This window comes from Mandrillus leucophaeus, unplaced genomic scaffold (assembly GCF_000951045.1).
Source record: "Mandrillus leucophaeus isolate KB7577 unplaced genomic scaffold, Mleu.le_1.0 Scaffold291, whole genome shotgun sequence".
NCBI classification, from domain to species: domain Eukaryota; kingdom Metazoa; phylum Chordata; class Mammalia; order Primates; family Cercopithecidae; genus Mandrillus; species Mandrillus leucophaeus.
Window position 1 is genome coordinate 115095 of NW_012103043.1, and position 25438 is coordinate 140532.

At 49.0% G+C, this 25438-nt stretch overlaps 1 protein-coding gene across 3 annotated transcripts in view; it reads right to left on the reverse strand.

The window, feature by feature from the left end:
* Positions 1-25438, reverse strand: part of DGCR2 (DiGeorge syndrome critical region gene 2) — an 86680-nt gene that overhangs the window by 15339 nt on the left and 45903 nt on the right. For 2 of the 3 annotated variants that reach the window (XM_011986000.1, XM_011985998.1), the window contains 4 exons: positions 15215-15340; positions 12007-12217; positions 10344-10420; positions 3907-4083 (listed from right to left, as the gene is read on the reverse strand). In XM_011986000.1, coding sequence (XP_011841390.1) covers positions 3907-4083; positions 10344-10420; positions 12007-12217; positions 15215-15340 — 591 coding nt within the window. Of the gene's footprint in view, positions 1-3906; positions 4084-10343; positions 10421-12006; positions 12227-15214; positions 15341-25438 lie in introns of all 3 variants that reach the window. The other variant, XM_011985999.1, reaches the window with a different exon arrangement.

A 25438-nucleotide genomic window follows, 5' to 3' on the forward strand; every position in this document is an offset into this window, starting at 1 on the left:
TCTAGTCGGATTTCATATCCGACAAAGGACTGGTATCTAGAATACATAAAGAACCTCGAAAATCAACAGTTTAAAAAAAACAAGAACAAAACAGATCATTAGTTCACACCTGCAATCTCAATACAAGAGGATCACTTGAGCCTAGGAGTTGAGTTTGAGGCCAACCTAGACAACGTAGTGAGACCGTATCTCCATAGAAAATAAAAAACTTAGCCAGGCATGACGGTGCACACCTACAGTTCCAGCTACTCAGGAGACTGAAGTGAGAGGACTGCTTGAGCCCAGGAGCTGGAGGTTACAGTGAACTATGATTGCACCACTGCATTTGAGCCTGGGTGACAGAGCAAGATCCTTTCTCAAACCAAAACGAACAAACAATGCAAAGAGAAAATGGAAAAATAACATGAACAACAAACAATATACAGATGGCAAATAAGCATATGAAACATGAAAAGGTTTTAACATCATTAGCCTCAGGGAAATGCAAATTAAAACCACAAGAAGCTACATGTCTACATAGGTATCTGCATACCTAACAGAAGCGCTAAGATGAAAAATAGTGAAAACGGTAAGTGCTGGGGAAGACATGGAGAAATGAAATCACTCCTACATTGCTAGTGGGACTATAAAATAGTACAGCCACTCTGGAAAACAATTTGCTTGTTTCTTTAAAAACTAAATATGCAACTACACTACAGCCAAGCAGCTGTAATCCTGGGCATCTATCACAGAGGACTGAAAACACATTTGCAGCCAGGTGTGGTGGCTCATGCCTATAATCCCAGCACTTTAGGAGGCCGATGCGGGTGGATCATCTGAGGTTGGGAGTTCAAGACCAGCCTGGCCAACATGGTGAAACCCGTCTCCACTAAAAAGACAAAAATTAGCTGGGCATAGTGGCACATGCCTATAATTCCAGCTACTCGGGAGGCTGAGACATGAGAATCGCTTGAACCCAAGAGGCGGAAGCTACAGTGAGCCAAGACTGTGCCACTGCACTCCAGCCTGGGCAACAGAGTAAGACTCTGTTACACACACACACACAAAGGAAGAAAGAAAACATGTTTGCACAAAAACCTGTATGCAGATGTTCATGGCAGCTTTCACTGTAATAGCCAAAGACTGGAATCAGCCCAGATGTCCTTCAACACTTGAGGCCTATAGTTTGAGACCAGCTTGGGCAACATAGCAAAATCCCACCTCTACAAAAAAAAAATACAAAAATAAGTTGGGCACAGCAGCATGAACCTGTGGTCTCAGCTACTTGGGAAGCTGAGGCGGGAGGTTCACCTGAGCCCGGGAGGTTGAGGCTGCAGTGAGCAGTGATCACACCACTGTACTATAGGGTAACAGAGACCCTGTCGCCAAAAAAAAAAAAAAGGAATAAATTGTTAATAAAAATAACAATGTGGATGACTCTCCAGGGAATTATGAGTGAAAAAAGTCAACTCCAAAAGGTTGCTGACTATATGATTCCATTTATAGAACATTTCTGCCTCACGGCGATACCTGACAAAGGCCAGACCACATATGAGCAAAGGCCTCTGACCTACCACTTCTGTGGCAACCAGTCTAGGGCAGTCAGGATCTGGTTAATGGCCACCAGCTTCTCTATTTTGAGTCCATACTTCCAACTCAAAACCCACCAGGGAAAGCCAAATATGTTCCCCAAACCAATCACCTCCACTGCCCTGCTTCTAGTCAGCCTGCCTCTAATCAGAGCATACCTGGAGTCTTTAGGGCCCTGGTGAAAAGCCACTGTGCTGGACCCAACTCCAGCTGCAGGAGGGTCAGAAGCAGTTGTGAAGGGTCAACCCTGGATACTGAGGGCACTGGGCCTGTCTAAGGCTGAGATGCAGTTAGAACATCAGACCCTACTATCAGCATGCTAACCAGCTTTGAGTCACACAGTGGACTACTGCTAGGCGGGCTGCAAAAGACAGACTCTCTAGAGATGTGGCCCAAAGGGATAACCTAAAGTGGAGGGTGGCGGAGACATGAAGAAAAACCCTCTGGCAAACCAGCCTCCACCCAGAACAACAATCCTGCTGAATACGAAAGCCTGAGGTGCACTCAGAGCAACTACAGTGCCAACAAACCCCAAGCCCAGCCCAACTCTCACCCAGATCAATGCCCTTCACCGTACTAAAGACCCTCCCACAAGAAAGGCCCAGTGGAAGTAAAGGCATAGCCATTGCAAGCACAAACTATTGAACTCAGTCTCTATTGTCCCACACAAGATGTCAGACTTCCAATGAAAAGCCTAGAAAAAAGTACCATGCTCCAGAGACAGAACATTCAAAAAACCAGACTCAAATATGACACAAATGAAGGAACTTTCCCACAGGGAATTTAAAATAACTGTGATTAATTTGTTAAAGGCTCTAATGGAAAAGCTGGACAATATACAAAGTTAGATGAGAAATTCGGATGAGAGACGGAAACTATAAGAATCAAATGGAAATTCTAGAAATAAAAAAACAGACAAAATCAATGAAACAGATGAAGAATACCTTCAACGGGCTCATAAGCAGACTTGACACAGCCAAGGAAAGAATTAGTAAACCTGAGGACAGGTCAACAGAAATTACTCAAACTGAAGGACTAAAAGAATACAGGAGACATGATGACTAGATGTAATGCATGATTCTGGACCAGGAAAAAAAAAGTTATAAAGGATATTATTGGAACAACTGATAAAACTGGAATGATGGATTGTGGATTGTGGATTATTGTATGGTACTGTATCCATGTTAAGTGTCCTGATTTTGATCCACACAGTATGGGTACATAAAAGAGTGTCCTTGTTCTTAGGAAATATACATTGAAGTAGAAAAGGCTTAAGGTCCACAGTATCTTCAGTTTACTCCCAAGTGATTCAGAAAAAATATGCAGAGAAAGTGAATGATAAAGTAAATGCAGTAAAATTGAAATACTGGCCGGGCGTGGTGGCTCATGCCTGTGATCCCAGCACTTTGGGAGGCCGAGGCGGGTGGATCACGAGGTCAGAAGATCAAGACCATCCTGGCTGACACAGTGAAACCCCGTCTCTACTAAAAATACAAAAAATTAGCCCGGTGTGGTGGCAGGCGCCTGTAGTCCCAGCTACTGGAGAAGCTGAGGCAGGAGAATTGCTTCAACCTGGGAAGGCAGAGCTTGCAGTAAGCCGAGATCATGCCATTGCACTCCAGCCTGGGCAATAGAGTGAGACTCTGTCTCAAAAAAAAAAAAAAAAAGAGGACCAATGTCAACAAGAACCCCTGCATCACGCTCGGCAACATCAGACACATGATCCACAAGAACAAAGCCTCTCTTCAACCTGCACACAGCTGCCATCCCAGGGCCAGCGCCACCCCGCGAAGCCAGAAGCCTGTGATGAAGAGGAAGGGGACCTGTCCCACCAAGAGCTCCTGAGGCCCCTGCCCCCCAAAAGCAATAGAGTTAGCTGGCTAAAATAAAATAAACACACCATAGACTGGCAAGGTAAACTGAGAAGCAGAGAGAAAGATGGCAGAAGCGGAGGTGGGGAGGTGACCGATGGACTAAGATGCTCCAGAGACGCCAAGTCCTTGGGTCCTCATTCCCATCTACTCTCTTAACAACACTGCAGCAGGGAGGACGGGGAGGACTGTCTCTTTCCTGGGAAAGAGAATAGTGGGCTCTAAGATGCTGACCAGCTGCCCTGGTCACAGAGCTGCAGACAGGCCCCAAGAACAAGGTGTGAGCTGGTGAGGGGCGCCCACTGCAACACGGCAATCAGGTTCTGCCCCAGAAACCTTGGCTGGTGAGGGGCGCCCACCCCAACACGGCAAATCAGGTTCTGCCTCAGAAACCTTGAACTCAGGGTCCAACAAAGCGACACAAGGGCCCAGACATCCCCAAGAACACCAGCTCAAGGGGGCTTACTTCTTTTACACAGAAATGAAGACTTCTCGTAGCAGCTCTCGGCGTGCCAGCTGTGGAGGTCGTGGTGCCGCAGGGTGGGGAAATGGAAGCACTGAAGCTGGGCACAGAACACGTTGTCGTTCTCAGACATGGCTGAGGCAAAGATGGGGTCTGGAGGCAGGAACACCTCTGAAGAGCCTGTTGGGGAGACAAAAGGTGGGGCTGGACAACATCATGTCAGAGGACAAGTTGTGTAGTCCTCAAGGGGACCATGGCGTCAGACAGGATCATCAACCACAGGGCCTGGGCCGCCAAGTGCTGGTGGTCACTGTGGCCAGGTGTTCATTCGGGACTCCCCAACCTCCTGGGAGTCACCCCAGGTGCTGGGCCTGGCCGGAGCCACTCCGTGGGGCCTGCAAGCACACAGGCCACAAACCCTGGGTAGCAGTAAGTGCCAGCCTGAGCAACAAAAGAGGGTGCTGGATCAGGGTTAGTGGGCAGCATTTAAAGTTAGAGCAACAGCATGAATAACAAAGTAATGGACTGTAGCACACTGGATTAAAATGCAAACAGGGGAATGGGCAGGGGAAAAAGGCAGGAAAGTTCTCCCTTAGGACAGAACACTCAGTCATAAACAGAGGAGTCACAAAGTCCACCCGGCACCCATGAGGAAGGCACCATCAGGCAGCATCGGCACTGGCCAGCTCTATCACCAGCTGGCTGCAGGCAACACTTAGGAAGCACTGGTTCCCAGGGACCTCTCTCAGCTCAAGGGAAACTGTCACCACTCAGCTCCTGCCTGTCTAAGCCAGGCACAAGGCAGTCAGAAACCATGTACCCTCGCCACAGACAGCGTGAGGGTTGGGGACTGCTAACCTCCAAGCCTCTCTTCTGCGAGCTTCCAGGTGGGCTCTGGCCACACCCAGGGCATAGCACAGCCAGCCCTAGGCCCCACTCTCTCCCCAGCACGGCCCTTCCAGTCTGGGCCGCCGAGATTCCTTGAGGCTTACCCAGCCAGGATCACTGGAAACACAAAGCAACCTTTCCAAGAAGCAGAATAATGAAGGCACACCTGGCGCTCTCCCCTCCTAAGATAGCAGTGCAGCTCACCCCTTCATAAGCCTCCAGCATGCTCACCTGCCTCTTTTGGAGCTCCGTTTACACCCAGCACTAAACATGGGGCTCTGCCTCAAAAGAGCCAGTGAGTCTAGAAGCAGGCCTATGCTGTGGGCCTGTGGACAGACAAACGGTGCCCTGCCATGGGCAGGACACCTCTCAGGAAGCTGAGACCTGAAAGACCTGTGCCGGGCCAGCAGGCAGTCACAGCAACAGCTGCGCCCCCTTCCCAGAGACACACAGGCCTAGCATCTTGCCTGCCTCATCAGCATGTATCAGACCCACTGCAGGGCAGGAAAGAGGCCCACTGTCTGGAGTCGCCTCCCCATACCAACTGAAGCGCTTGTCTCCACTGCTGACAGTGGGTGCCACCACCATCACGCTGTGCACCACCCCACCTTTTCTCCAGGCCCCCGAGCCCCTGCACACCCTCCTCATCTCCCACAGATGCCCTCTCACCTAAGTAGAGTCCCTCCCCTTTTAAACCCTGTTTTCTTCACTATTTGCCTTCTTGTCCCATGGGATGAAAACCAAACGGGTTCCTTCCAACCTTTAACAAACAAAAAATCTTCAGTACTGAAGCTAGTTGCCAGCCCAGAGCTCCTGACCACAACTACAGTACATGACGGTAGACCGAGACCAAGGCCACAAATGACTTCTCCGGGCAGAGTCCTGGGACCCAGCATCTGCCCCCAAAAGCTGCCTGGACTGGGGTACAGCCAAGTCAGAGAGTGGGTCAGGCAACCAGCAAAACAGGGTTCATGTGGGACTCTAGGCCAAGGTCCAGTGAGCCACACAGTGCTCCCTCCTGGCAGTGAGCTGCATGGGTACTTGTGCAACGCCCCTGCCCAGGAAAGCTGCTGGTGGTTCTGCATCCAGGTGCTGACTGGGGGCTGGTCGTGCGGGGACTGCACGCCTACCCGAGGTGCAGCCTTGCAGAGTGGGCAGGTGCTCGTCTTTGGAGCGTCCCTGGAAGGGCTCACAGTGACAGCCATGAATGAGGCAGCCTGTGGGGCTGGAGAAGAGGCTGGGGAGTGGTAGGTGATGAGGGTAGTGAGGGAAGGGACTGCTGGCTTTGATGGAACTGTGATTTCTATGAGAAACGAGAGCTGTGCAAGGGAGCAGAGGTGAAAAGGACCCCCGGCAGCTGTATGAGGAACGGTGGGGCTGGGGCCAGGAGACCAGATAGAGGCCACTAGCACAATCAGGTGAGGGATGATTGGGTGTCAGGTCCAGGTGGGGGCTGCAAGACTGGTGCCAGGTGATGAGATCCTGGACGTATTCCAAAGGTGTGAGAGGAGCCAGGAGGCTTCCCTATACTGCACTGGGGATGAGTTCTGCAGATTTTTCTCCAGGGCCTCCCACTTCCTCCTGGACGCCCCCTTACCTCAAACATCCCGCTCTTCCTGAAGGACCCTCATCCTGGAGAAAGGCCCTGTGAGCAGAGTCGCCCTGGCTACCAGAGTGACTGGGAGCAGTTCCTCGCGAAGAGCCCTCCTCCCAAGCCTCCCTCCAAGACACTCCTCCTTAACCCCTGCCACCCCAGCAGATCCAGTCCTCAACTTGACAGGGCGGCAGCAAGTTTCCAGGTGCCCCCCTATTTGTCCACACATGAGGTGTGGGCAAGGCTCTGACAGGAGCCTTGGGGTGGGCCATCACCAGCCACCGGAGGACACCCTGCTCCAGAGACTGATACACGAGGGCATCTGAATGTCACTTGATTACCTCTGCCACCACATCTTCTCCCACGCATGCGAGCAACCACTGCCACCTCCATGTCTGCCCCTGCTCCCTGAGCCTGGAGAACCCTCCCCGGCCCCCCCGGCCCCCTTGTTCCTGTGGTGGGGAGACCTTCACTCACTTTTCTGAGCCCTCAAAGAACCTCCCCTTCCTGTCTCGCCACCTCCGCAGCCACAGAGTGAGCCTCCACTCAGGGCCCACCAGGGGCTGTCCAGATGCTCCCGAATGCCCCACCACGGTGGCAGCTGCCCCACTCAGGGGCTGTCTCCCCTCCAGGAACTGCGGCGACCCCAGCTGATCCCATCCTAGCCCAATGGTCACCTCACCCAGAGGGCAGGGTCTCTACAATGCACCTTCCAGTGGCTGCTAGGCCGGCCTGGCCTCTTCCTCACTGCTGACTGAGGTTTCTAGACGCCAGGTCCCGCAGGCTGGCCCAGGACCACAGCCCTGACTGCTGGCCTCAGGGGGCAGCACCCTACAATCCCTCGTGTATAGCACCAGAGAAAGAAGACGATGGAGACCATGAAGGACTGGCCACAAGATCTTGGGAGAGAAAAGAAGGCTTCTACTCAGTTACACACCTCCCAACCTCAGCCAACCTGCAACGTGCGTGCTGAGACACCATGGGGGACAAATGAGGGCCAGGCACTGAGTGATCTTACATGAGCAAGTGACACGTGTGGACACATTAAACACATGGTGTTTTCACTTTTATGTTTTAAGGTAAATGAGCAAGTGACACGTGTGGACACATTAAACACATGGTGTTTTCACTTTTATGTTTTAAGGTAAATATCAAGTATGACTCACCAGACAGAAGCCACACTGCTGGTGCTGACGGGAAGGCCCTGGGAGCAGCACGTGGGGCAGTGTGGATGATTCTCCCTAGACAAGGATCTGTATTTTTCCAACCTTTCTGCACAAATGTTACAGAAATCCTGGCCCCATGTCTTCTGGCAGCAGCAGCGGCAGTTCTATCTCCAGGGCATACCATGACCTGGTGCTGTCAAACCTGCAGGGTCTTGGCCCCTAGATGGGGCTCACAGGCTGGTGTGCGCCCGGGGGAGCAGCTGGAGAGCGCTCCACCAAGCCGCATAGGAGCCCCGCGGAAACGAGCTCCCAACTTCAAATGTGTGTGCTGGGTGCCAACATATGGGCATAGTAAGCGTCTATGTACCATGGTATCACTCACACCCCAATCCAGAACATATTATACAACACAGAAAAGATGGACAACATGTAGATGAAAGAAACATTTCTCAACATCTTAATGTGAGGCCTTCCCACCAACATTGGCTAATATTCTCAGGTACAGTATTTTCTTAGGGAAGGGTTCAGAATGAATAACAAAAGACTCACATCCACTTCCCATAGTTTTTTGGGTATTTTTTGGGGGGCCAACCCCTCAGACCCCAATGAGCCCTCTGTTTTGCACCATGTCCCTGGGCAGGAGAAGGGCTGGGCTGCGCTGGACGTGCTCTTGTTAGCTTGTTTTATGCCCAGTACTGTCTTCACTCTGCAGCTTGCTTTTGGTACGGGAATTTTTAAAACGATGCCACTATGGAGAGAGGAGTGCATACACCCAAGCTGCTTTGGCGCTGACCATACCCTGCTGCTTGGCTCCTCTCTGCCCTACCACCCTGGGAGCCCCTCTCCTGCAGACTCCAGGATACTGGCTCCTAAACCACATAACCACAGTCCTATTGCTGCACCTAAGAAAATGAATCTTCCACAAGTCCCCACTCACATTTCTTGAATTGTCCTGTGGAGTTTTTTATAAGCCTCCCAACCCAGGATGCCATCAAGGTTCATGTGCCACATTTGGTTTTATGTTTCTTTAATCTCTTTAAGCCCAGAACCACTCATGATGTTGAGCTGCGTCAAGGGCCAGTTATCCTGCAGCAGAAAACTTATTTTTACTATTTGTTTGGTGACCACTATTTAAATCCGCTAACAGAGTTCCCAAATCCATTTAACTGGGCACAAGAAGGCAGCGGCACATGGTCACCCCCGCGAAGCTCCGGGATGCTGTGGGGCCCCTTGCACGTTGAGCTGCATGAATAGGGAGCTCTATGCCAGCCGCGGCTGCCAGCACCGACACACATGTTCAATCTTTTTCTAAATTTTAGGTTCACTCTCCTGCCTGATGCTCCAATGGAGTCACCGAGCTGCACCTGGCCATTAAATCCCACCCAGGACCCTTGCCATTCTCACACCAAGCATGGGGTCCTGAGTCCCAACTCTGAATGTGCTGTCATCCCACTCAGAATCATGTCCTCTCTTCAACCACCAGCGTGAAGAGGACAAGCTACCAGGAGAATCATGTTCTACAAAGCAAACTTTGACACTGGGGCCTGGAAACCCAGACGCCATTGATTAGTCAACAGCAATCTAAACAATGCACTCATAAAGCCGGGGAATGCAAATGTGGCTGGGACTCTCAGGAGGGCACTGGTGGTCATGAGAACAGGGTGGCACCTGTCCTGAGCAGGAGCGGGACAGCAGGTGTGGACCCAATCTGCTGGGCTCTGCAGCCCCCACCTCTGCTCCTGCCCTGTCCCAGCAGCCAGGCATGGCCCCGTCTCTGTGGGGCCCTCTTCTCTCCAGGGAAGCAGGCCACCCAGGCCTTGACTCTTTTCAACCCTGTCAGAGATACTCAAGATATCAACAGCAGAACTGGGATGTGTTTATGAAAAGAACCCAAATCCTAGCTCAAGCCACAGGCACAAAGCACAGCCCAACACACAAGCCTGACAAGGGGCAGGGCGAGGGAGTGTGGCCCTGGCGACAGCTGGAGAGGGCACTGCTGGAGTATGCCCAGAAGGAGCTCGCCAGAGCCAGGGCAATGGGACAGGAGGGGCAAGCCAAGTCCGAGCCCCCAACGTAAAGGAAGCAGCAGCCATGTTTCCTTTACATCGTCTTGGTATTTCCAAGCAGGCAGCGTAACATCTTTACACACACACACACACACACACACACACACACACACACACACTCTCTCTCTCTCTCTCTCTCTCTAAGTCTATCTGCCTGATAGCTTCCTTCAGGTCTGGATTCTACCTCTGACCTTCTTTGTCCTGGCAAGCTTGTCCTCCCCTCCGGCCTGCCAGGGGCATACTCTGCATACTCACTTTTATACTCCAAGGTCCTTAACTTCAAAGGGAGGAGGGGACACACACACACGATCTATTTTAAGTCTATCTGCCTGATAGCTTCCTTCAGGTCTGGATTCTACCTCTGACCTTCTTTATCCTGGCAAGCTTGTCCTCACCTCCAGCCTGCCAGGGGCATACTCTGCATGCTCATTTTTATACTCCAAGGTCCTTAACTTCAAAGGGAGGAGGGGACAATCTAGAAAGCTGGCCAAAGTGAGATGCAACAGTGGGTTCCAGAGATGACCACAGCCCAATGCAGGGTCTGATCTGCAGGCTGCACTGGCCCCATGACCACAGCCCTCCCTGCAACTGGGGCTCACCCTCTCCATGTCCTCTGCACAGCGCCCCTACAGGCCAGGCAGCACTGGGTGAGAGGGAGGAGGGGAGGCCCCAAATCAGGGTGACTCTGCCCAGCTTCAAACACTCCCACACACCACAAGGTCTCACCTTTGAATGCAACCTCCCAGCGACCTTCCAAGGAGCGGTTCCGGCCAGTGATAACATACTGATAGCCAACCCACAACCTGCAGGGCACAGAGACAGAGACAGAGATCTCAGCGGCAGGAGGGATGCAGCCATCAATGACTGTGTTTTCTGGTTTTCGTTTTGTTTTTTTTTTGAGACCGACCTTGCTCTGTTGCCAGGCTGGAGTGCAGTGGCACGATCTCGGCTCACTGCAACTTCTGACTTCCTGGTTCAAGCAATTCTCCTGCCTCAGCCTCCCAAGTAGCTGGGATTACAGGTGCCCGCCACCACGCCTGGCTAATTTTTGTATTTTTTTTTTTTTTCAGTAGAGATGGGGTTTCACCATATTGGCCAGGATGGTCTCGATCTCCTGACCTCATGATCCACCCGCCTCAGCTTCCCAAAGTGCTGGGTTTTTTAATAGCTATACTGACCTCCAAAACACTGAGCTTCTAACATGAGACACTCATGTCACAATGCATTAAAATTCAAAACAAGGAAGTTCACAGGGCAGGAAAACTTTTATCTCAGGGAACTCTTGCCAAGACTGTTTCTATGAGCTGAACCGATAAAGCTTTCACAATTTAAGCAAGAACAATCTTATTCTTGGTAGACATGAAACCCCATGAATACAACTCTGTGACTATGCTAAAACCACAGAACAGGGCACTCCACATGGGTGAGTTTCATGGCATGTGAATTGCATCTCAATAAAGACATAAGCCCCTGCAAATATCTACTACCATGGAGGCTGAAAACACTTGCATGGCTTCTTGCTCAGAGCCAGCCTACCTCAGGCCTGCAGCCTGCTCCTGAGCACGCAGGCCTAGCACTGAAGGGACCTTGCACTGGGAGCTGGTTGACTGCCATAAGCTCCTGCCTAGTCTGTGCCCCTTGGCTCAGCTATCCAGCCCCAAGCCTGGAGATGCCCATCAGCAGGTCTCCCTGCATGGCAGGAGCCCAGGGATGGCACACTCAGCCCTTGGCCTGTGCTGTGCAACCACACGGCTGTCCTCAGAGACGAGGCTGCCCTGCCCTCTGGGATATGTCCTCTTGCTTCTCCACTGGACTCACAGGTCTGTCTTCAGGGGTCAGTACAACAACCTGTGAGCTAAGAGTTAGTTTCCGCCCTTTGTAGCTGCAGAAGGAGAAACAACTCCGTCTTGTGATTTGCCAAAGTCACACAGGGCACAACTGTGGAGTCAAAACCCAGCTTAGGTGTTGAAGCGAAGGACCCCTTGCTTTCTCAGGGGGAACCCACACCTACTGCACACCCCTCACACCAGGCCCAGAAGCCCCACACCAAGCAGCTCTCTCCACACAAGCCAGCAACCCCAGGTCCCCTGCCTGCCCTTAGCAACTGCAGCTGTACACACACAGGGGGACCAATGAAAGGGGCGACCGCACAGTCCCACAAAGTAGCAGCAGAGTCCAGCCTGCCCCTGCCCCCAGGCCCCTCCACCGATCTCAATGCACACTCCAACCCATGGATCTCCTGGGCTTCCAGTGGGCGAGCTGGTCTTCCCAACCTGCTGTCTGCCAGCTGTGCCCCAGGAGAGGAGTTTACTGAGTGGTCAGAGGCCATGTGCTCAGTAGTCATCAGACTCTGACTCCAGGCTCCCCAGGTCCCCAATCCAGGACTCACTTGCGCTGGTCCTTCCAACCAAAGCTCCGCTCCGGCTGGTCCCATTCCTGGGCCAGGACAAAGCGCAGCTCCTGGTCAGTGGAGAAGGTGGCGAGAGAGCCATTCAGGCGCTGGCAGGTCTGCGCGGCATCCCAGTAGTTCTCCCCGCTCAGGTAGACCCTGTAGCAGCTGGCCGTGCCTTCGTAGTGGTGCCACCCTGTCGGGCACTTCCCTAGGAAACATAAAGGACAGAAGGGGAGTTGTCCCCCAAGTTAGGATCCAGCTCCAAAACGGAAATTCTATGTGCTCCATCAGGGACAGGCACACCTTGTAAATCACCCTAGAGAAGTGGGGAAACTGAGGCTCAAGAGGACAAGCTCTGCTTCTGAAACCACATTGCAGAAATGCTCAAGTTTCTCTAAAACACAGATTCAATGATACAAGTACATTTGGTGACTCCTCCCATTTCTATAAGATCTTTTAATTTATTCACTAGTCAAGAATGGCTGCTGAATTATCTCTTGTAAAGCGGATTTCATCCTCTGGGTTAACAACACAGCACAACACCCATGCAGTTCACTTTGGGCCCTGCTTCCAATGCCCAGCTCTCCTGGCCTCCGCTGCTAGTTAGCCCACTCCCCTCTCTTCCTTTTCTACTTACATGAGCATTTGCAGTGGGGGCTGGCCAACCCTCCACTAAAACAGCAGCTCAAAGGATAACAGCTGGGAGGGCCATGACACTGTGTAACCCGCCCCTGCCTCCCACAGGCGAACAAAATAAGGTGTGGGCGATGCCACAGCCAACAAAGCTGAGGAGCCAGCCAGCACTTGAGTACCAATGAGTCTGGCCAGCGTCTTCTCACTTCCCCCACCCATCACTTCCGACTCCTACACCTACACATGGGAATGCCTGGTAATTTACAGCTCACCCTAGGTAACATCAGTGATCTGTTTTACAGAATCTTTAACCTTCAAATGTTGGGTACCTCATCTTAGTATACTGGAGAAGAGTAACAATTGTTAGCAAAGCCAGCTGTAAAATTAAAAATGCCATTTTTAAAGTGCATCTATGTCTTCTGGCACTAGTAAAACTTCTAGAGACGTATCGTCATGTATTTATTATGTAAGCATGTGTGTGTGTGACATCTTCACAAAGGCACATAGATTACAGAAAAGGAGGGGCAGCCCTGGCCCCTAGGCATGGCCACAGCTGGACAGCATGATCTGCTCACCGTGAAGGGTACACCTGAGTGTGCAGGGAAGCTATTTAGGTGCAGACAAGGAATCAGAGGGCTGGGCACAGTGGCTCATGCCTGTAATTCCAGCACTTTGGGAGGCCGATGTGGGCAGATTGCTTGAGCTCAGGAGTTTGAGACCAGCCTGGGCAACAGGGAAACCCCCTATCTACCAAAAATACAAAAAATTAGCCAGGTGTGGTGGGGCACACCTGTAGTCCCAGCTACTCGGGAGGCTGAGGTTGGAGGACCACTTGAGCTCAAAAGGCAGAGGCTGCCTGCAGTGAGCCAAAAGTGTGCCACTGCACTCCAGCCTGGGTGACAGAGTGAGACCCTGTCTCAAAAACAAAAAACAAAACAAAACAAAACAAAACAATAAAAAACCCCACGGCATCAGCTCTCGAGAAGGTGTGGTGCGCATTCATTGCGTGTTTCCTGGGTGCCACACCAAAGCGTGTAGCCTGACCACATTCCCCACAGATGGCTCTGCACCGTCTCCATGGAAAGGTGAGGACGCCGAGGCAGGCAGAGGCCAGGCCCCTATTTCATGCAAGGTGAGAGGAAGTCCTGTAGGGAGGGAAGCTGGTTGGAGCATGGAGGGAAGGAGACCTCCCAGGAAGAGAGCCAGCTGGCTGGGGCATGGAGGGAGGGAGTGCTCCTGTGCACTGACTCATCTTCTTTATGTTCGGAACTTGGAGGAGTTGCTTACTACCCAGGCAGAAGTGCTGCCTGTTCAACACTGAACAGACAGGCAAGGGGAAGGAAGAATAGGGAGCCAAGCATCAGGACCCCCTGGGGCTGCACTGTGAACTGCCCCTTCCCTACAGGCATCCTCTCAGTCTCAGTGTCCTCACACACCAAGCCTGTGCACCACACTTCCACTGTGGGGACCCCTTCGGGCTGTGGGCACAGGCTGGGGACAATGTGCATCACCAGGACATTTGTTCAGCCCTGCTTCAGCTGCACAGACATGCATGACCACCTGGAAACACCTGGCCCCACTCTGGGCACCCAGGGTTGGTGGGGGTTCTGCCAGAAGCCTACCTGGTCAGCTCTGAGGTGCTCCCCAGTGCTGAGAGTCTGGGGGCTGCGGAGTAACACTAGCAGACAGGCCCAAGGCAGGGCAGCAGGCCCAGCCAGTGTCGGTCCTGCCTGGCCCACAGCTGCTGCTCAGTGTACCTGGGCACCTCACGCCTGAGTGGGTCTGTTCAGGGCCATTTTAGCGGTGGCTTTTCCTCCCCTCAACCTTCCTTGATGATCTTACGCCCCTTTAAAATTTCAATGTCATAGGTAATTTATTAAATAACTAATCATCTTAAAAATTTTTCTTAAAATGGCCGGGAACAGTGTGGCTCACGCCTGTAATCCCAGCACTTTGGGAGGCTGGGGTGGGTGGATCATCTCAGGTCAGGAGTTCAAGACCAGCCTGGTCAACATGGTGAAACCCGGTCTCTACTAAAAATACAAAAATTAGCCAGGCATGGTGACACGTGCCTGTAATCCCAGCTACTCGGGAGGCTGAGACAGGAGAATCACTTAACCTGGAAGGCAGAGGTTTCAGTAAGCTGAGATTGAGCCACTACACTCAAGCCTGGGTGACAAGAGCGAGACTCTGTCTCAAAATCAATCAATCAATCAGGAGTCAAGCCTTCCCATTCTATCAGCTGTACCTAAACTCAGAGCTGGTTTCCCCATTTATAAAAGGGAATAATACAACTTTGGAATTTCCAAGGGCCAGTGCCTTCTGGCCCTGAAAGGCAGTCACTTTGTGAGAACAAGCAGCCTGGTTTCAGAGCCGGCTGACTTCCCAGGGCCTTGAGTCACATACCACCACTCCAGAGCCTGGCGACTGCGGGTAGGTCATTCATTCCCACCACTGGCCTCCAAGGGCTGTTTTGAGAAACCCCTCAGGCAGCACAGTAGCGCTGGAGAGGCAGGGGTCGTGTCAGGCTTGCACTCCCCAGTGTCCCAGTCAGGGCAGGTCTGCAACTTACTGCTGAAGCGAACGGGCTGTGCCACATTCACTGCGTGGAAGTGCGTAGGGTCGCCTCCTCTGGTCCGCCCCTGCCGCGGATCCACAGCCTCCTTCCCATGGTGAGGACGCGCCTCCCCCGTCACTTCTGAAAGCAAAAGGAGATGTGTGCTGTGAGTCCTGCCTGTGCAGTCGCAGCCTCCCTGGCCAGCACGGTTCAGACTACTCAGGGCTGCAAGGCTGGAGGGAGGGCCTGTAGCACAGAGTTCAGCAATGCAGGCTTTCTTTAGAGCCCTATGAAACGCTGCTGCTTGCATCAAATGGGTCCCCTGTGCTTCTTATTAAAATTATGCCCTGGTAGTTTTTGTTTTTTAAGTTACTATTGTGAAATGGAGGCCCTCTTCACTGCATTTTCTAACATGTCATTGCTAGCACAGCAAAGGGTCCTGCATAAATCAAAATCCCTCAGCAGCTCCAGTCCTGTGGGGATGGCCCACGAAGGAGCTCTCTCCAGAGCCCAGGCTGCCCCTGCCCCTTCCTCGAGGGCCTTCTCTCCCAGTACAGAGACCCACATGTGCAACCTTCCTCTGCAGCCCTTGTCCTGGGGCCTGAGCTGCCTGTCTGTCCCCCTGCCTGCTGGTCCCCCAAGGCTGTGAAGGGCTCCAGGCCAGGACCTCAGTATGTTCCTGTCTGGCTCTTTGGTGCTTGGCACAGGCCCTGGTGTGCAGCAGGTCTCAGTGCATGGTTAGAAGGTGTGAACAGGCAGCTGAAGATGGGGAAATAACTATAGTTTCATGCAGCATGATCTAATAGTAATTTGCACACCAGTCCTTCCATCCACATAGGCTCTCTTTTGTCCTCCAACCCCCTTGTGAAAAAGGAGAACCACGCTCCTCCTGTCTCACAAGGTGAAGGGCAGACTCAGAGAAGGGAAGTGACTTACACAAGGTCATGGTACAGGGAAGAGGGCCCTCATGGGCCCACCCACCTCCCACTCTGTCTGTACAGGTGTACCTTGATGCGTCATGAAGGGCATTGGGTACAAGGTCAGGTCAGATGGGCAACAAACTTGGTCTGCAAGGCTGCACACAGACAGACACCTGACAGTAAGTACACTCTGACTGCAGATGGCTGAGTGGGGCCTCAGCTCCCCAAAGGAGGTCACAGGGAGGGTTAGGAGGCCTCCTGCAAAGCCTCCTTCCCTGACCCTGAGCCGGCGGTCAGCCCCACCTGACAAACCCCTCTCCAGCAGGTTGGTTCTGCTGGTGTCATAGACTTTGCAGTGGTTTTTATTTAATAACAAATCTACATGCTTTTTTTTCTCACGATAAAGTAACAAACATTCAATGTGAAATGCTTGAAATATACAAAAGTTTGAAAAGACAATAAACAACAAAGGCCATACTTAACTATGTGAGCATCTGCCCCCTCACCCAGTCTCTTTTCTACACAAATCTTTAAGAATACTGGGATCACATCAGACACTCCATTTCACGACTTGCTTTGTAAGCTTAAGATTATAAACAGCTTTCTACATTTTTAAATGGGTTTAGGAACATGACTTTTGATGGCTGCATAGTATTCCATGAATGGATTTCTTTCGTTCCCATAATCTCTATGGTTTAAGGTTAAGCTGTTTGCATTTTTTTCATTATTCTACAAAAGGCTGCCTTAAATACCTCGTACACAAGTCTGTATGTAGTCCTATTTCTGAGACTCTGGATACTCACTCAGTACTTGATAAGCATAGTTCCATAGCTCCTGTCAGGCATGTGATGGGGATGGGTTGTTATTCGACTGGGAATCACTAAAATACAAAATACGCTACCTGTGTCCAAGATACCTTCAACACAAAGTGAAGACCTCAAAGGGAGAAGCATCTTCAAAGGCTTGTGTTTTTTGGTAGAGGTGCCTTTGGGGTATTTTACCACTCCAAAATACAACCTAAGGACCTCAGTGTGGGACAGTAGCTGGCACCATGACAGGCTTGATGCTGTAAACACGCAGTACTGGGGGACCATCAGCTTTTCAGGACTGGTCCCATGTCCTGAGCCACGCTACCTGCAGCACCTGACACTCTGGGCAGGAGACCCGACCCACAGACTCGCTGGTAGCTCCGATGCAGGGCAGGGCTCGCAGGGATGCAGCCACTGGGATGGGGCATCAGCACGCAGTGGAGAAGGGAAGAGCCACCTGAGCTTCTGAGGAGCTGGACCTGAGACTGGAAGCTGAGAAAGAACCGAGGGGCTTCCTGACAGATGGAGCAGCTTTGGCAAGGGGCAAAGGCAGACACATCTGGGACAAACCTGAGGCCAGGCCTGGGTGTCACTGGAGAATGTCACTGAACTTAAATTCAACATCTCCCTCTGCTTAAATGGGTAAGACCTGTGGCTCCACTTTGTATCGTGGCCTCTTCCCCAAGCCAAACACAGTACCTGGTAAAACTGCTCACAGAAAGACAAGATGAATTGAGGGCAGAGGAAAGGGAAGAGAAAGAAGAGGTAACAGAGGGAGAGTGCTGCCAGGTCACATGGATGCCAAAGACCAGGTTGTTACATGTTGACTGAGTGAAGCCATCTGTCCCCTGGGGTGGGAGACCAGGTGAAATATCTCAGACACATAACCAGAAAGACAAATGGTGATAAAGGATAATACTCTGTTGAGCAGGCTCCTCTGGGTTCAGGTGGCGATTGTGAGCCATTTCTTTTCTCCATCATGTGTCTTTATATATAAATGCTCACATTCATCCCCTCACCCCCATATTTATTCAATGCCCATTCTGGGCCCACCATGGAAAAACGCCAGCACAGACACAGGCCTTTGCCAGCAAGAAGGGGAAGGGCTTGGCTGTCAAGATGATGCTGATGGCGGACAGTGTCCTGGGGGAGAGTCTGGGGGCCAGGCTGGGGAATGCGCACAGCACAGGACAGAACCCTTACAGACCTCTCAGGACTGCCTCTGACAGTAGAGAATGTCCCTCTTCCTGTGGAGGGCCAGCCTTTGGTGTGCTGGGAGGCCTCCTCCACCTCCACCAGGGCCACAGAGCCCTAGCAGCCCCACCTCACAGCCCTGCTGGGGACGTGGTGCAGGGGTCACTGCAGCACCCAGAGCCACATCTGTTCCGACTCTAGGCCCCATGACTTGTGCAGTTCGGAGCATATGTGCCCCTTCTGCCTCCAGCACCACTGGAGTGCCAGGCTGCTGCTTCCCCAGCACAGGAACACACTGGAGAACAAGTTCAACAAGGAAACAGAATCAGGGAGAACACCTGGAATACCACTCCACAGACTATTTATTCCCAAATTACTTTTCGTCACAAAAAGGGAAAGAAATATTCACAACAGTGATTAAACCTAACATCACCAATAATGAGACAAAATGACCTTGGGCCTCGTGATTTGATAATTGATGACTTACATAGTATTGCTAACTAAAAAGTAAAGTCTCACCTGAAGCTAATCATGAAGAAAGAGACAAGTCCAAATGGAAGGCCATTCTACAGAACAACTGACCTGGACTCTTCAAATATGGCAATGTCATGGACGACATCCCACGCCCCCTGCAAAAGAGGGCTGGGAATACTTCTAGATTAAAGAACAAAGCCATACGGCAATAAAATACTTATGTAATCCTTGAATAAATCTTGAATTAGGCCAGGCGCAGTGGCTCACGCCTGTAATCCCAGCACTTTGGGAGGCCTGAGGTGGGCAGATCACAAGGTCAAGAGATCAAGACCATCCTGGCCAACACGGTGAAACCCCGTCTCTACTAAAAATACAAAAATTAGCTGGGCGTGGTGGCAGGCGCCTGTAGTCCCAACTACTCGGGAGGCTGAGGCAGAAGAATTGCTTGAACCCGGGAGGCAGAGGTTGCAGCGCGCTGAGATCACACCACTGCACTCCAGCCTGGGCCACAGAGTGAGACGAAAAAAAAAAAAAAAATGAAAACAAAATGTTGTGCCAATAAAAAGAAAATGGAGTGCTCCTGCATGGCCCAGCTAGGAGCGGCACTGAAAGCAGGCAAGACCTCACAGAGCACAGGGCCCAGACTGAGCCACCAGGCTTAGGGAAGAATCAGCAGAGAAGGCCTAAAACCACGGAATTTACAGGTAAATACCAAATGCAACAGCTAAAACAATGTTTGCCTTGAAAATTAGAGGAGTTCACTGGGTTTGCCATTTAAAAAAAAAAGATTTACAGAACCATTTGAATATTCAAATTGTATGCATAAGTGACTTGAATAAAGATAAAACTAAAAATTGGAAGTAGACAATCAAAATCAGTTCCTCTTTGGATCTGGGTGGCCCCGCCCCACCTTTTTTTTACATCAGAGCTGCTGCTGAGGGGTCTACTGCTCTGATTCCTGATCCTTTTATTGTGACCCAGGTTTCCCGCTAGAGGGTTTGATGTCCTCTGCATTACCAACGTTCTGCAACTGCACAAGGAGGTAATTTGTACATGCCTCTTTTAAATTATTGTGCCAGGCCCTTCCAATCCAAGGCTGCAATCTTTCATTTCTGGGAGATTTGCTTACATAACTTCTTTGCTAATTCCCTCCTACTCCATCTCCTCTATTTTCTTTCAAGGAATTTGTATTAATCAGATATTGGATTTTCTGAACTCATTTTTAACCACTTAAGAGTGTACAGTTGGGCTGGACGTGGTGGCTCACGCCTGTAATCCCAGCACTTTGGGAGGCCAAGGCAGGCAGATCATGAGGTCAGGAGATCGAGACCATCCTGGGTAACGTGGTAAAACCCCATCTCTACTAAAAATACAAAAAATTAGCTGGGCATGGTGGTGGGCGCCTACAGTCCCAGCTACTCGGGAGGCTGAGGCAGGAAAATGATGTGAACCTGGGAGGTGGAGCTTGCAGTGAGCTGAGATCGCGCCACTGTACTCCAGCATGGGCGACAGAGCGAGACTCCCTCTCAAAAAAAAAAAAAAAGAAAAAAGAGTATACAGTTAAGTGTCATTATTAAGTACCTTCACATTAGTTCCATAACCATCACCACCATCCATCTCCAGAACTTCTTTTCATCTTACCAAACATTGTATCCGTTAAACATTACCTCCCAATTTTTCTCTCCTCCCAGCCCCTGGCAACCACAATTCTACTTCCTGTATATTTGCATTTGAATATCTTGACAGCACATCTAAATAGAAACATATAGTATTTGTTATTTTGTGACTGGCTTATTTCACTGAGCATAATGTCCTCAAAGTCCATCCATGCTGTAGCATGTGTCAGAATTCCTTCCTTTTTAAGGTAAACCATATATTCCTTCCACTGGATGGACAGACTATCTTTTTGTTGATCCATTCATCTGTGGATGGACACTTGAGTTACTTGCACCTTTTGGCTACTATGGGTAATGCTGCTATGAACTCAGGTGTATAAATCTCTCTTCAAGTTCCTGCTTCCAATTCTTTTGAGTCAAACTGCTAAGTCGTATGGTAATTCTACTTTTATTTTATTTTATTTTATTTTTTGAGACACAGTCTCGCTCTGTCGCCCAGGCTGGAGTGCAGTGGCGTGATCTCAGCTCACTGCAACCTCTGTCTCCCGGGCTCAAGTAATTCTCCTGCCTCAGACTCCCCAGTAGTTGAGATTACAGGTGTGCGCCATGACACCTGGCTAATTTTTGTATTTTTAGTAGAGACGGAGTTTCACCGTGTTTGCCAGGATGGTCTCGATCTCCTGACATCCTGATCTGCCCACCTTGGCCTCCCAAAGTGTTGGGATTACAAGCGTGAGCCACCACACCCGGCCGGGTAATTCTACTTTTAATTTGGGTGGCACTGTCATACTATTTTAGTAGCTGCACCAGTTCTCATTCCTAACAACACTGCAGAGGGATTCCACTTTCTCTAAATCCTCGTCAACACTTGTCATTTTCTGTTCGACAGCAGACATCTAATGGCTGTGAGATGTTTTACTCTGTTTGGATTTGCATTGCTCTAATTATTAGTGATGTTGGGCATGTTTTCATGTGCTTATCAGTCATTTGTTTAACTTCTTTGGAGAAATGTCTACTCAAGTCCTTTGCACATTTTTTAACCAGGATATTTATTATTATTGAGCTGTGGGAGTTTTTTGTATTTTAAATATTAACCCTTACCAGATATGAGTTTCAAATGTTTTCCATTTTGTAGGCTGCCTTTTCACTCTGTTGAATGTTTCTTTTAATTAATAGAAGTTTTAAATCTTGATGTAGCCTAATTTATCTATTGTTTCTTTTGTTGCCTGTGATTTTAGTGTCTTATGTAAGAAATCATTGCCAAATTCAATGTCATGAAGACTTTATTCTATTTTTCTAGGAATTTTATGGTTTAAGGTCTTAAGTCTGATCCATTTTGGGTTAAGTTTTGTGTATCATTAGCTAAGGGTCTAACTTTATTCTTTTGATGTGTATGTCCAGTTTTCCTAGCACCATTCACTCTGAACAGACACTTTTTCCCTCCCTGAATGGTACTGGCATCCTTGTGAAAAATAATTTGACCACTGTATGCAAGGACTCATTTCTAAGGCTCTGTATTCTATTCCATTGGTCTATATGTCTGTCTTTATACCAGTACTACAACGTTTTGATTACCACAGTTTTGTAGTTAAAGGTTTAAAGTCAGGAATTATGAGGTTTTCACATTTATTCTTCTTCTTCAAGACTGTTCTGGCTCTTTGGAGTCTGCTGAGATTCTATGAACGTTAGGATAAATTTTTCTATTTCAGCAAAAAAAAAAAAAAACTTGTTGGCATTTTAATAGGGATTGAATCTGTAGACTGCTTTAGGTAATAGTCACATCTTACATCTTGCAGTCCATGAGCATGGAACGTCTCTCCATTTATTTTTGTCTTTTTTTTTTTTTTTTTTTTTTTTTGAGACAGTGTCTCACTCTGTCACCCAGGATGGAGTGCAGTAGTGCGATCTCAGCTTACTGCAATCTTCACCTTCTGGGTTTGAGCAATTCTCCTGCCTCAGCCTCCTGAGTAGCTGGGACTACAGGGGCACCTCACCACACCCAGCTAATTTTTGTATTTTTAGCCAAGATGAGTTTTTGCCATGTTGGCCAGGCTGGTCCCAAACTCCTGACCTCAAGTGATCCACCCGCCTTGGCCTCCCAAAATGCTGGGATTACAGGTGTGAGCCACCGCGCCCAGTGTCTTCTTTAATTTCTTTTAACATTTTGTAGTTGTCAGTGTTTAAGTTTTTCATCTGTACTTAAGTATATTCATTTTTTTTTTCTTTTGTTTTTGAGACAGACTCTCGCTTTGTCGCCCAGGCTGGAGTGCGGTGGCACGATCTCAGCTCACTGCAAGCTCCGCCTCCTGGGTTCACACCATTCTCCTGCCTCAGCCTCCCGAGTAGCTGGGACTACAGGCATCCGCCACCACGACCGGCTAATTTTTTGTATTTTCAGTAGAGACGAGCTTTCACTGTGTTAGCCAGGCTTGTCTCGAACTCCAGACCTCAGGTGATCCACCCGCCTCGGCCTCCCAAAGTGCTGAGATTACAGGAGTGAGCCACCATGCCCGGCCAAGTATATTCTTAAGTACAGACAGACCCCCAACTTATGATAGTTTGACTAAAACATTTTTCGACTTTACAATAGGTTTAAGACAAATCTGTTATAAGGTGAGGTATATCTGTATTTTATTCTTTGTACTATTACTGTAAATTGAATTATTTTTTTAATTTCCTCTTCGGATTGCTTAGTGTACATAAATATAAATACAACTGATTTTGTGTTTTGACTTTGTGTCCTGCAATTTTGCTGCATTCATTTATTAGTTCTAACAATGTTTCTGTGAAATCTTTAAGGTTTTTACATATAAAATCACGTCATCGCACATACAAACAGGGATAACTTGACTTTTCCCTTTCCAATTTTGATAGCTTTCTCTTCTTGATTAATTACTGTGGGCAATTAACTCCCAATACTATGGTGAATAAAAGTGGTGAAAGCAGACATCCTTGTCTTGTCTCTGATCTTAGAGAAAAAGCTTTCAGTCTTTGACCACTGATTGATTTTAGTTTGCTGAGACATCCTTGCATTACACTTGGTCCCAGCCTTTTGATAGACTGTGAAACTTGGTTTTGCTAGTATTTTGTTGGGGATTTTGTATCAATATTCACAAAGGATACTGGTCTGTAATTTTCTAGTAGTATTATTGTCTGGCTTTGGTATCAGGGCATGTTAGAGTCACAGAATGAATTCACTTGAGAAGGACTGGTGCTAATTCTTTAAATGTCTGGAGAATTCAGCAGTGAAGCCATGTGGTTCAGGACTTTTCTTTGTTCAGAGGTTTTTGATTACTGATTCAATCTCTTTATTAATTATAGTCCTATTCAGATTTCTATTTCTTCATGATTCAGTCTTGGCAGGTTGTATGTTTCCAGGAATGTGTCCGCTTCATTTAGGTTAAGCAATTTGTTCATGTACAGTTCTTAGCAGTATTCTCTTATAATCCTCACATCGAGGAATCCTCCCACCTTGAACTCCCAAAGCACTGAGATGATAGGTATGAGCCCAGCCCAAAATCCAAAACTTCTGAGTGCCAACGCTGTACTCAAAGGAAATGCTCATTGGAGCATTTCGTATTGGGGGTGTTCAACTGGTAAGTGTAATGCAAATATTCCAAAATCAGAAAAAAAACCAAAATCCAAAACACTGGTCCCAACCATTTCAGTTAAGGAATACTCAATCTGTATTTTGAATGTGGCTTTTTCTTGATTAGGCATTTTCTTAGCTGGTATAGACCTCGGACTGTTTTCCAGAGCTTCTATAAAGTGATTTCGTCTAGTCCCTAGTTGCTTATTAACGTTTCTATGGTGGAATGAGAGCCTGGAGCTTCCTAGACTGTCATTTTACCAATGTCAGAAAAATTTTTTTTAAGTTTTATTACATCAATAAAATAACTGCTAATTGAGGGATTACTGTGTGCTACGTTCTTGTCTAACCCCTTTACATGAAGCATGTAATTTAATCCTCACAACAACCCCAAGTGATGGGCACTATTATTTTCTCCATTTTATGGATGTAATTTGCCCAAAGGATCACAACCACTAAGTGGTAAAAGCAGGGGAGCAGCCCTAGTCCCTGGTTCCAAGCCCCCACATTTAACCACGATATGACATACAGCAGAGTTGACTGCCTCAGGCCACTTTGCTCTGGCCCTTCAGGTGGGGTGCTTTGTTCAGAGTCTGGTGAATATCCATAGTGGATGTTTTCTTCTAGATCTGGTCAGCACTGGTTGTCTTTCATCATAAGAGGAAGGTGACCCAGCTAGCCAGAGGCTCTGTGAGCACTAGTGGGCCAGACGCTTGTCAGGGACCATGGTGGGAGAGCTAGTCTTTCACTTGGAAATCTTCCATTATGTTGACACCTTTTCTACCTCTTCTGTGAAGTGCCAGTGTCTCCAGGAAAGACTCCTACAATCTCCTGTCTGGGAAAACACCTGGCTGCTGACATCTGGGGGGCAGGGCAGAAGATAGGCCTGAGCGTCCTACTTGTCACTATCGAGAATTTCTCTTAATTCCTCTATTTTCAACCTCCACGACTCCCCTCTGTTGTACCTGGTGTCACTTATTTTACAGACTTTTCTATTAGTGCTATCTAATAGAAACACAATGCAAACCACATGTCAACAAGTAGAAACAAACATGAAATTAATTTTAATACTTTATTTAACCCAATATATTCAAAATACTATTATTGCAACATGGAATCAATATAGAGAAGTATTCATGGGATGTTTTACATTCTTTTTTTGTACTAGGTCTTTCCTATTTGGTGTGTATTTTACACCTGCTGCACATCTTCCTTCAAAACAGCCACATGTGACTCATGGCTACTACACTGGACAGTGTTGGACTAGAAAATCAACTCCTACAGGGCACAGTAGCTCATGCCTGTAATCCCAGTATTTTGGGAGGCTGAGGGCAGGATTGCTAGAGCCCCGGAGTTCAAGACCAGCCTCGGCAACAGGGCGAGACCTTGTCTCTACAAAAAATTTAAAAATTAGCTGGGCATGGTGGTGCACACCTGTAGTGTCAGCTACTCAGGAGGCTGAGGTGGGAGGATCACTTGAGTCCAGGAGTTCGAGGTTGCAGTCAGCTGTGGTTTCACCACTGCACTCCATTTGGGCAACAGAGCAAGACTCTATCTCAAAAAAAAAAAGAAATGAAACCCCACATCTTTTGGTAGCAGCAGGAGTCACCCAGTGATGGAAAGTGAAGAAGGGAATG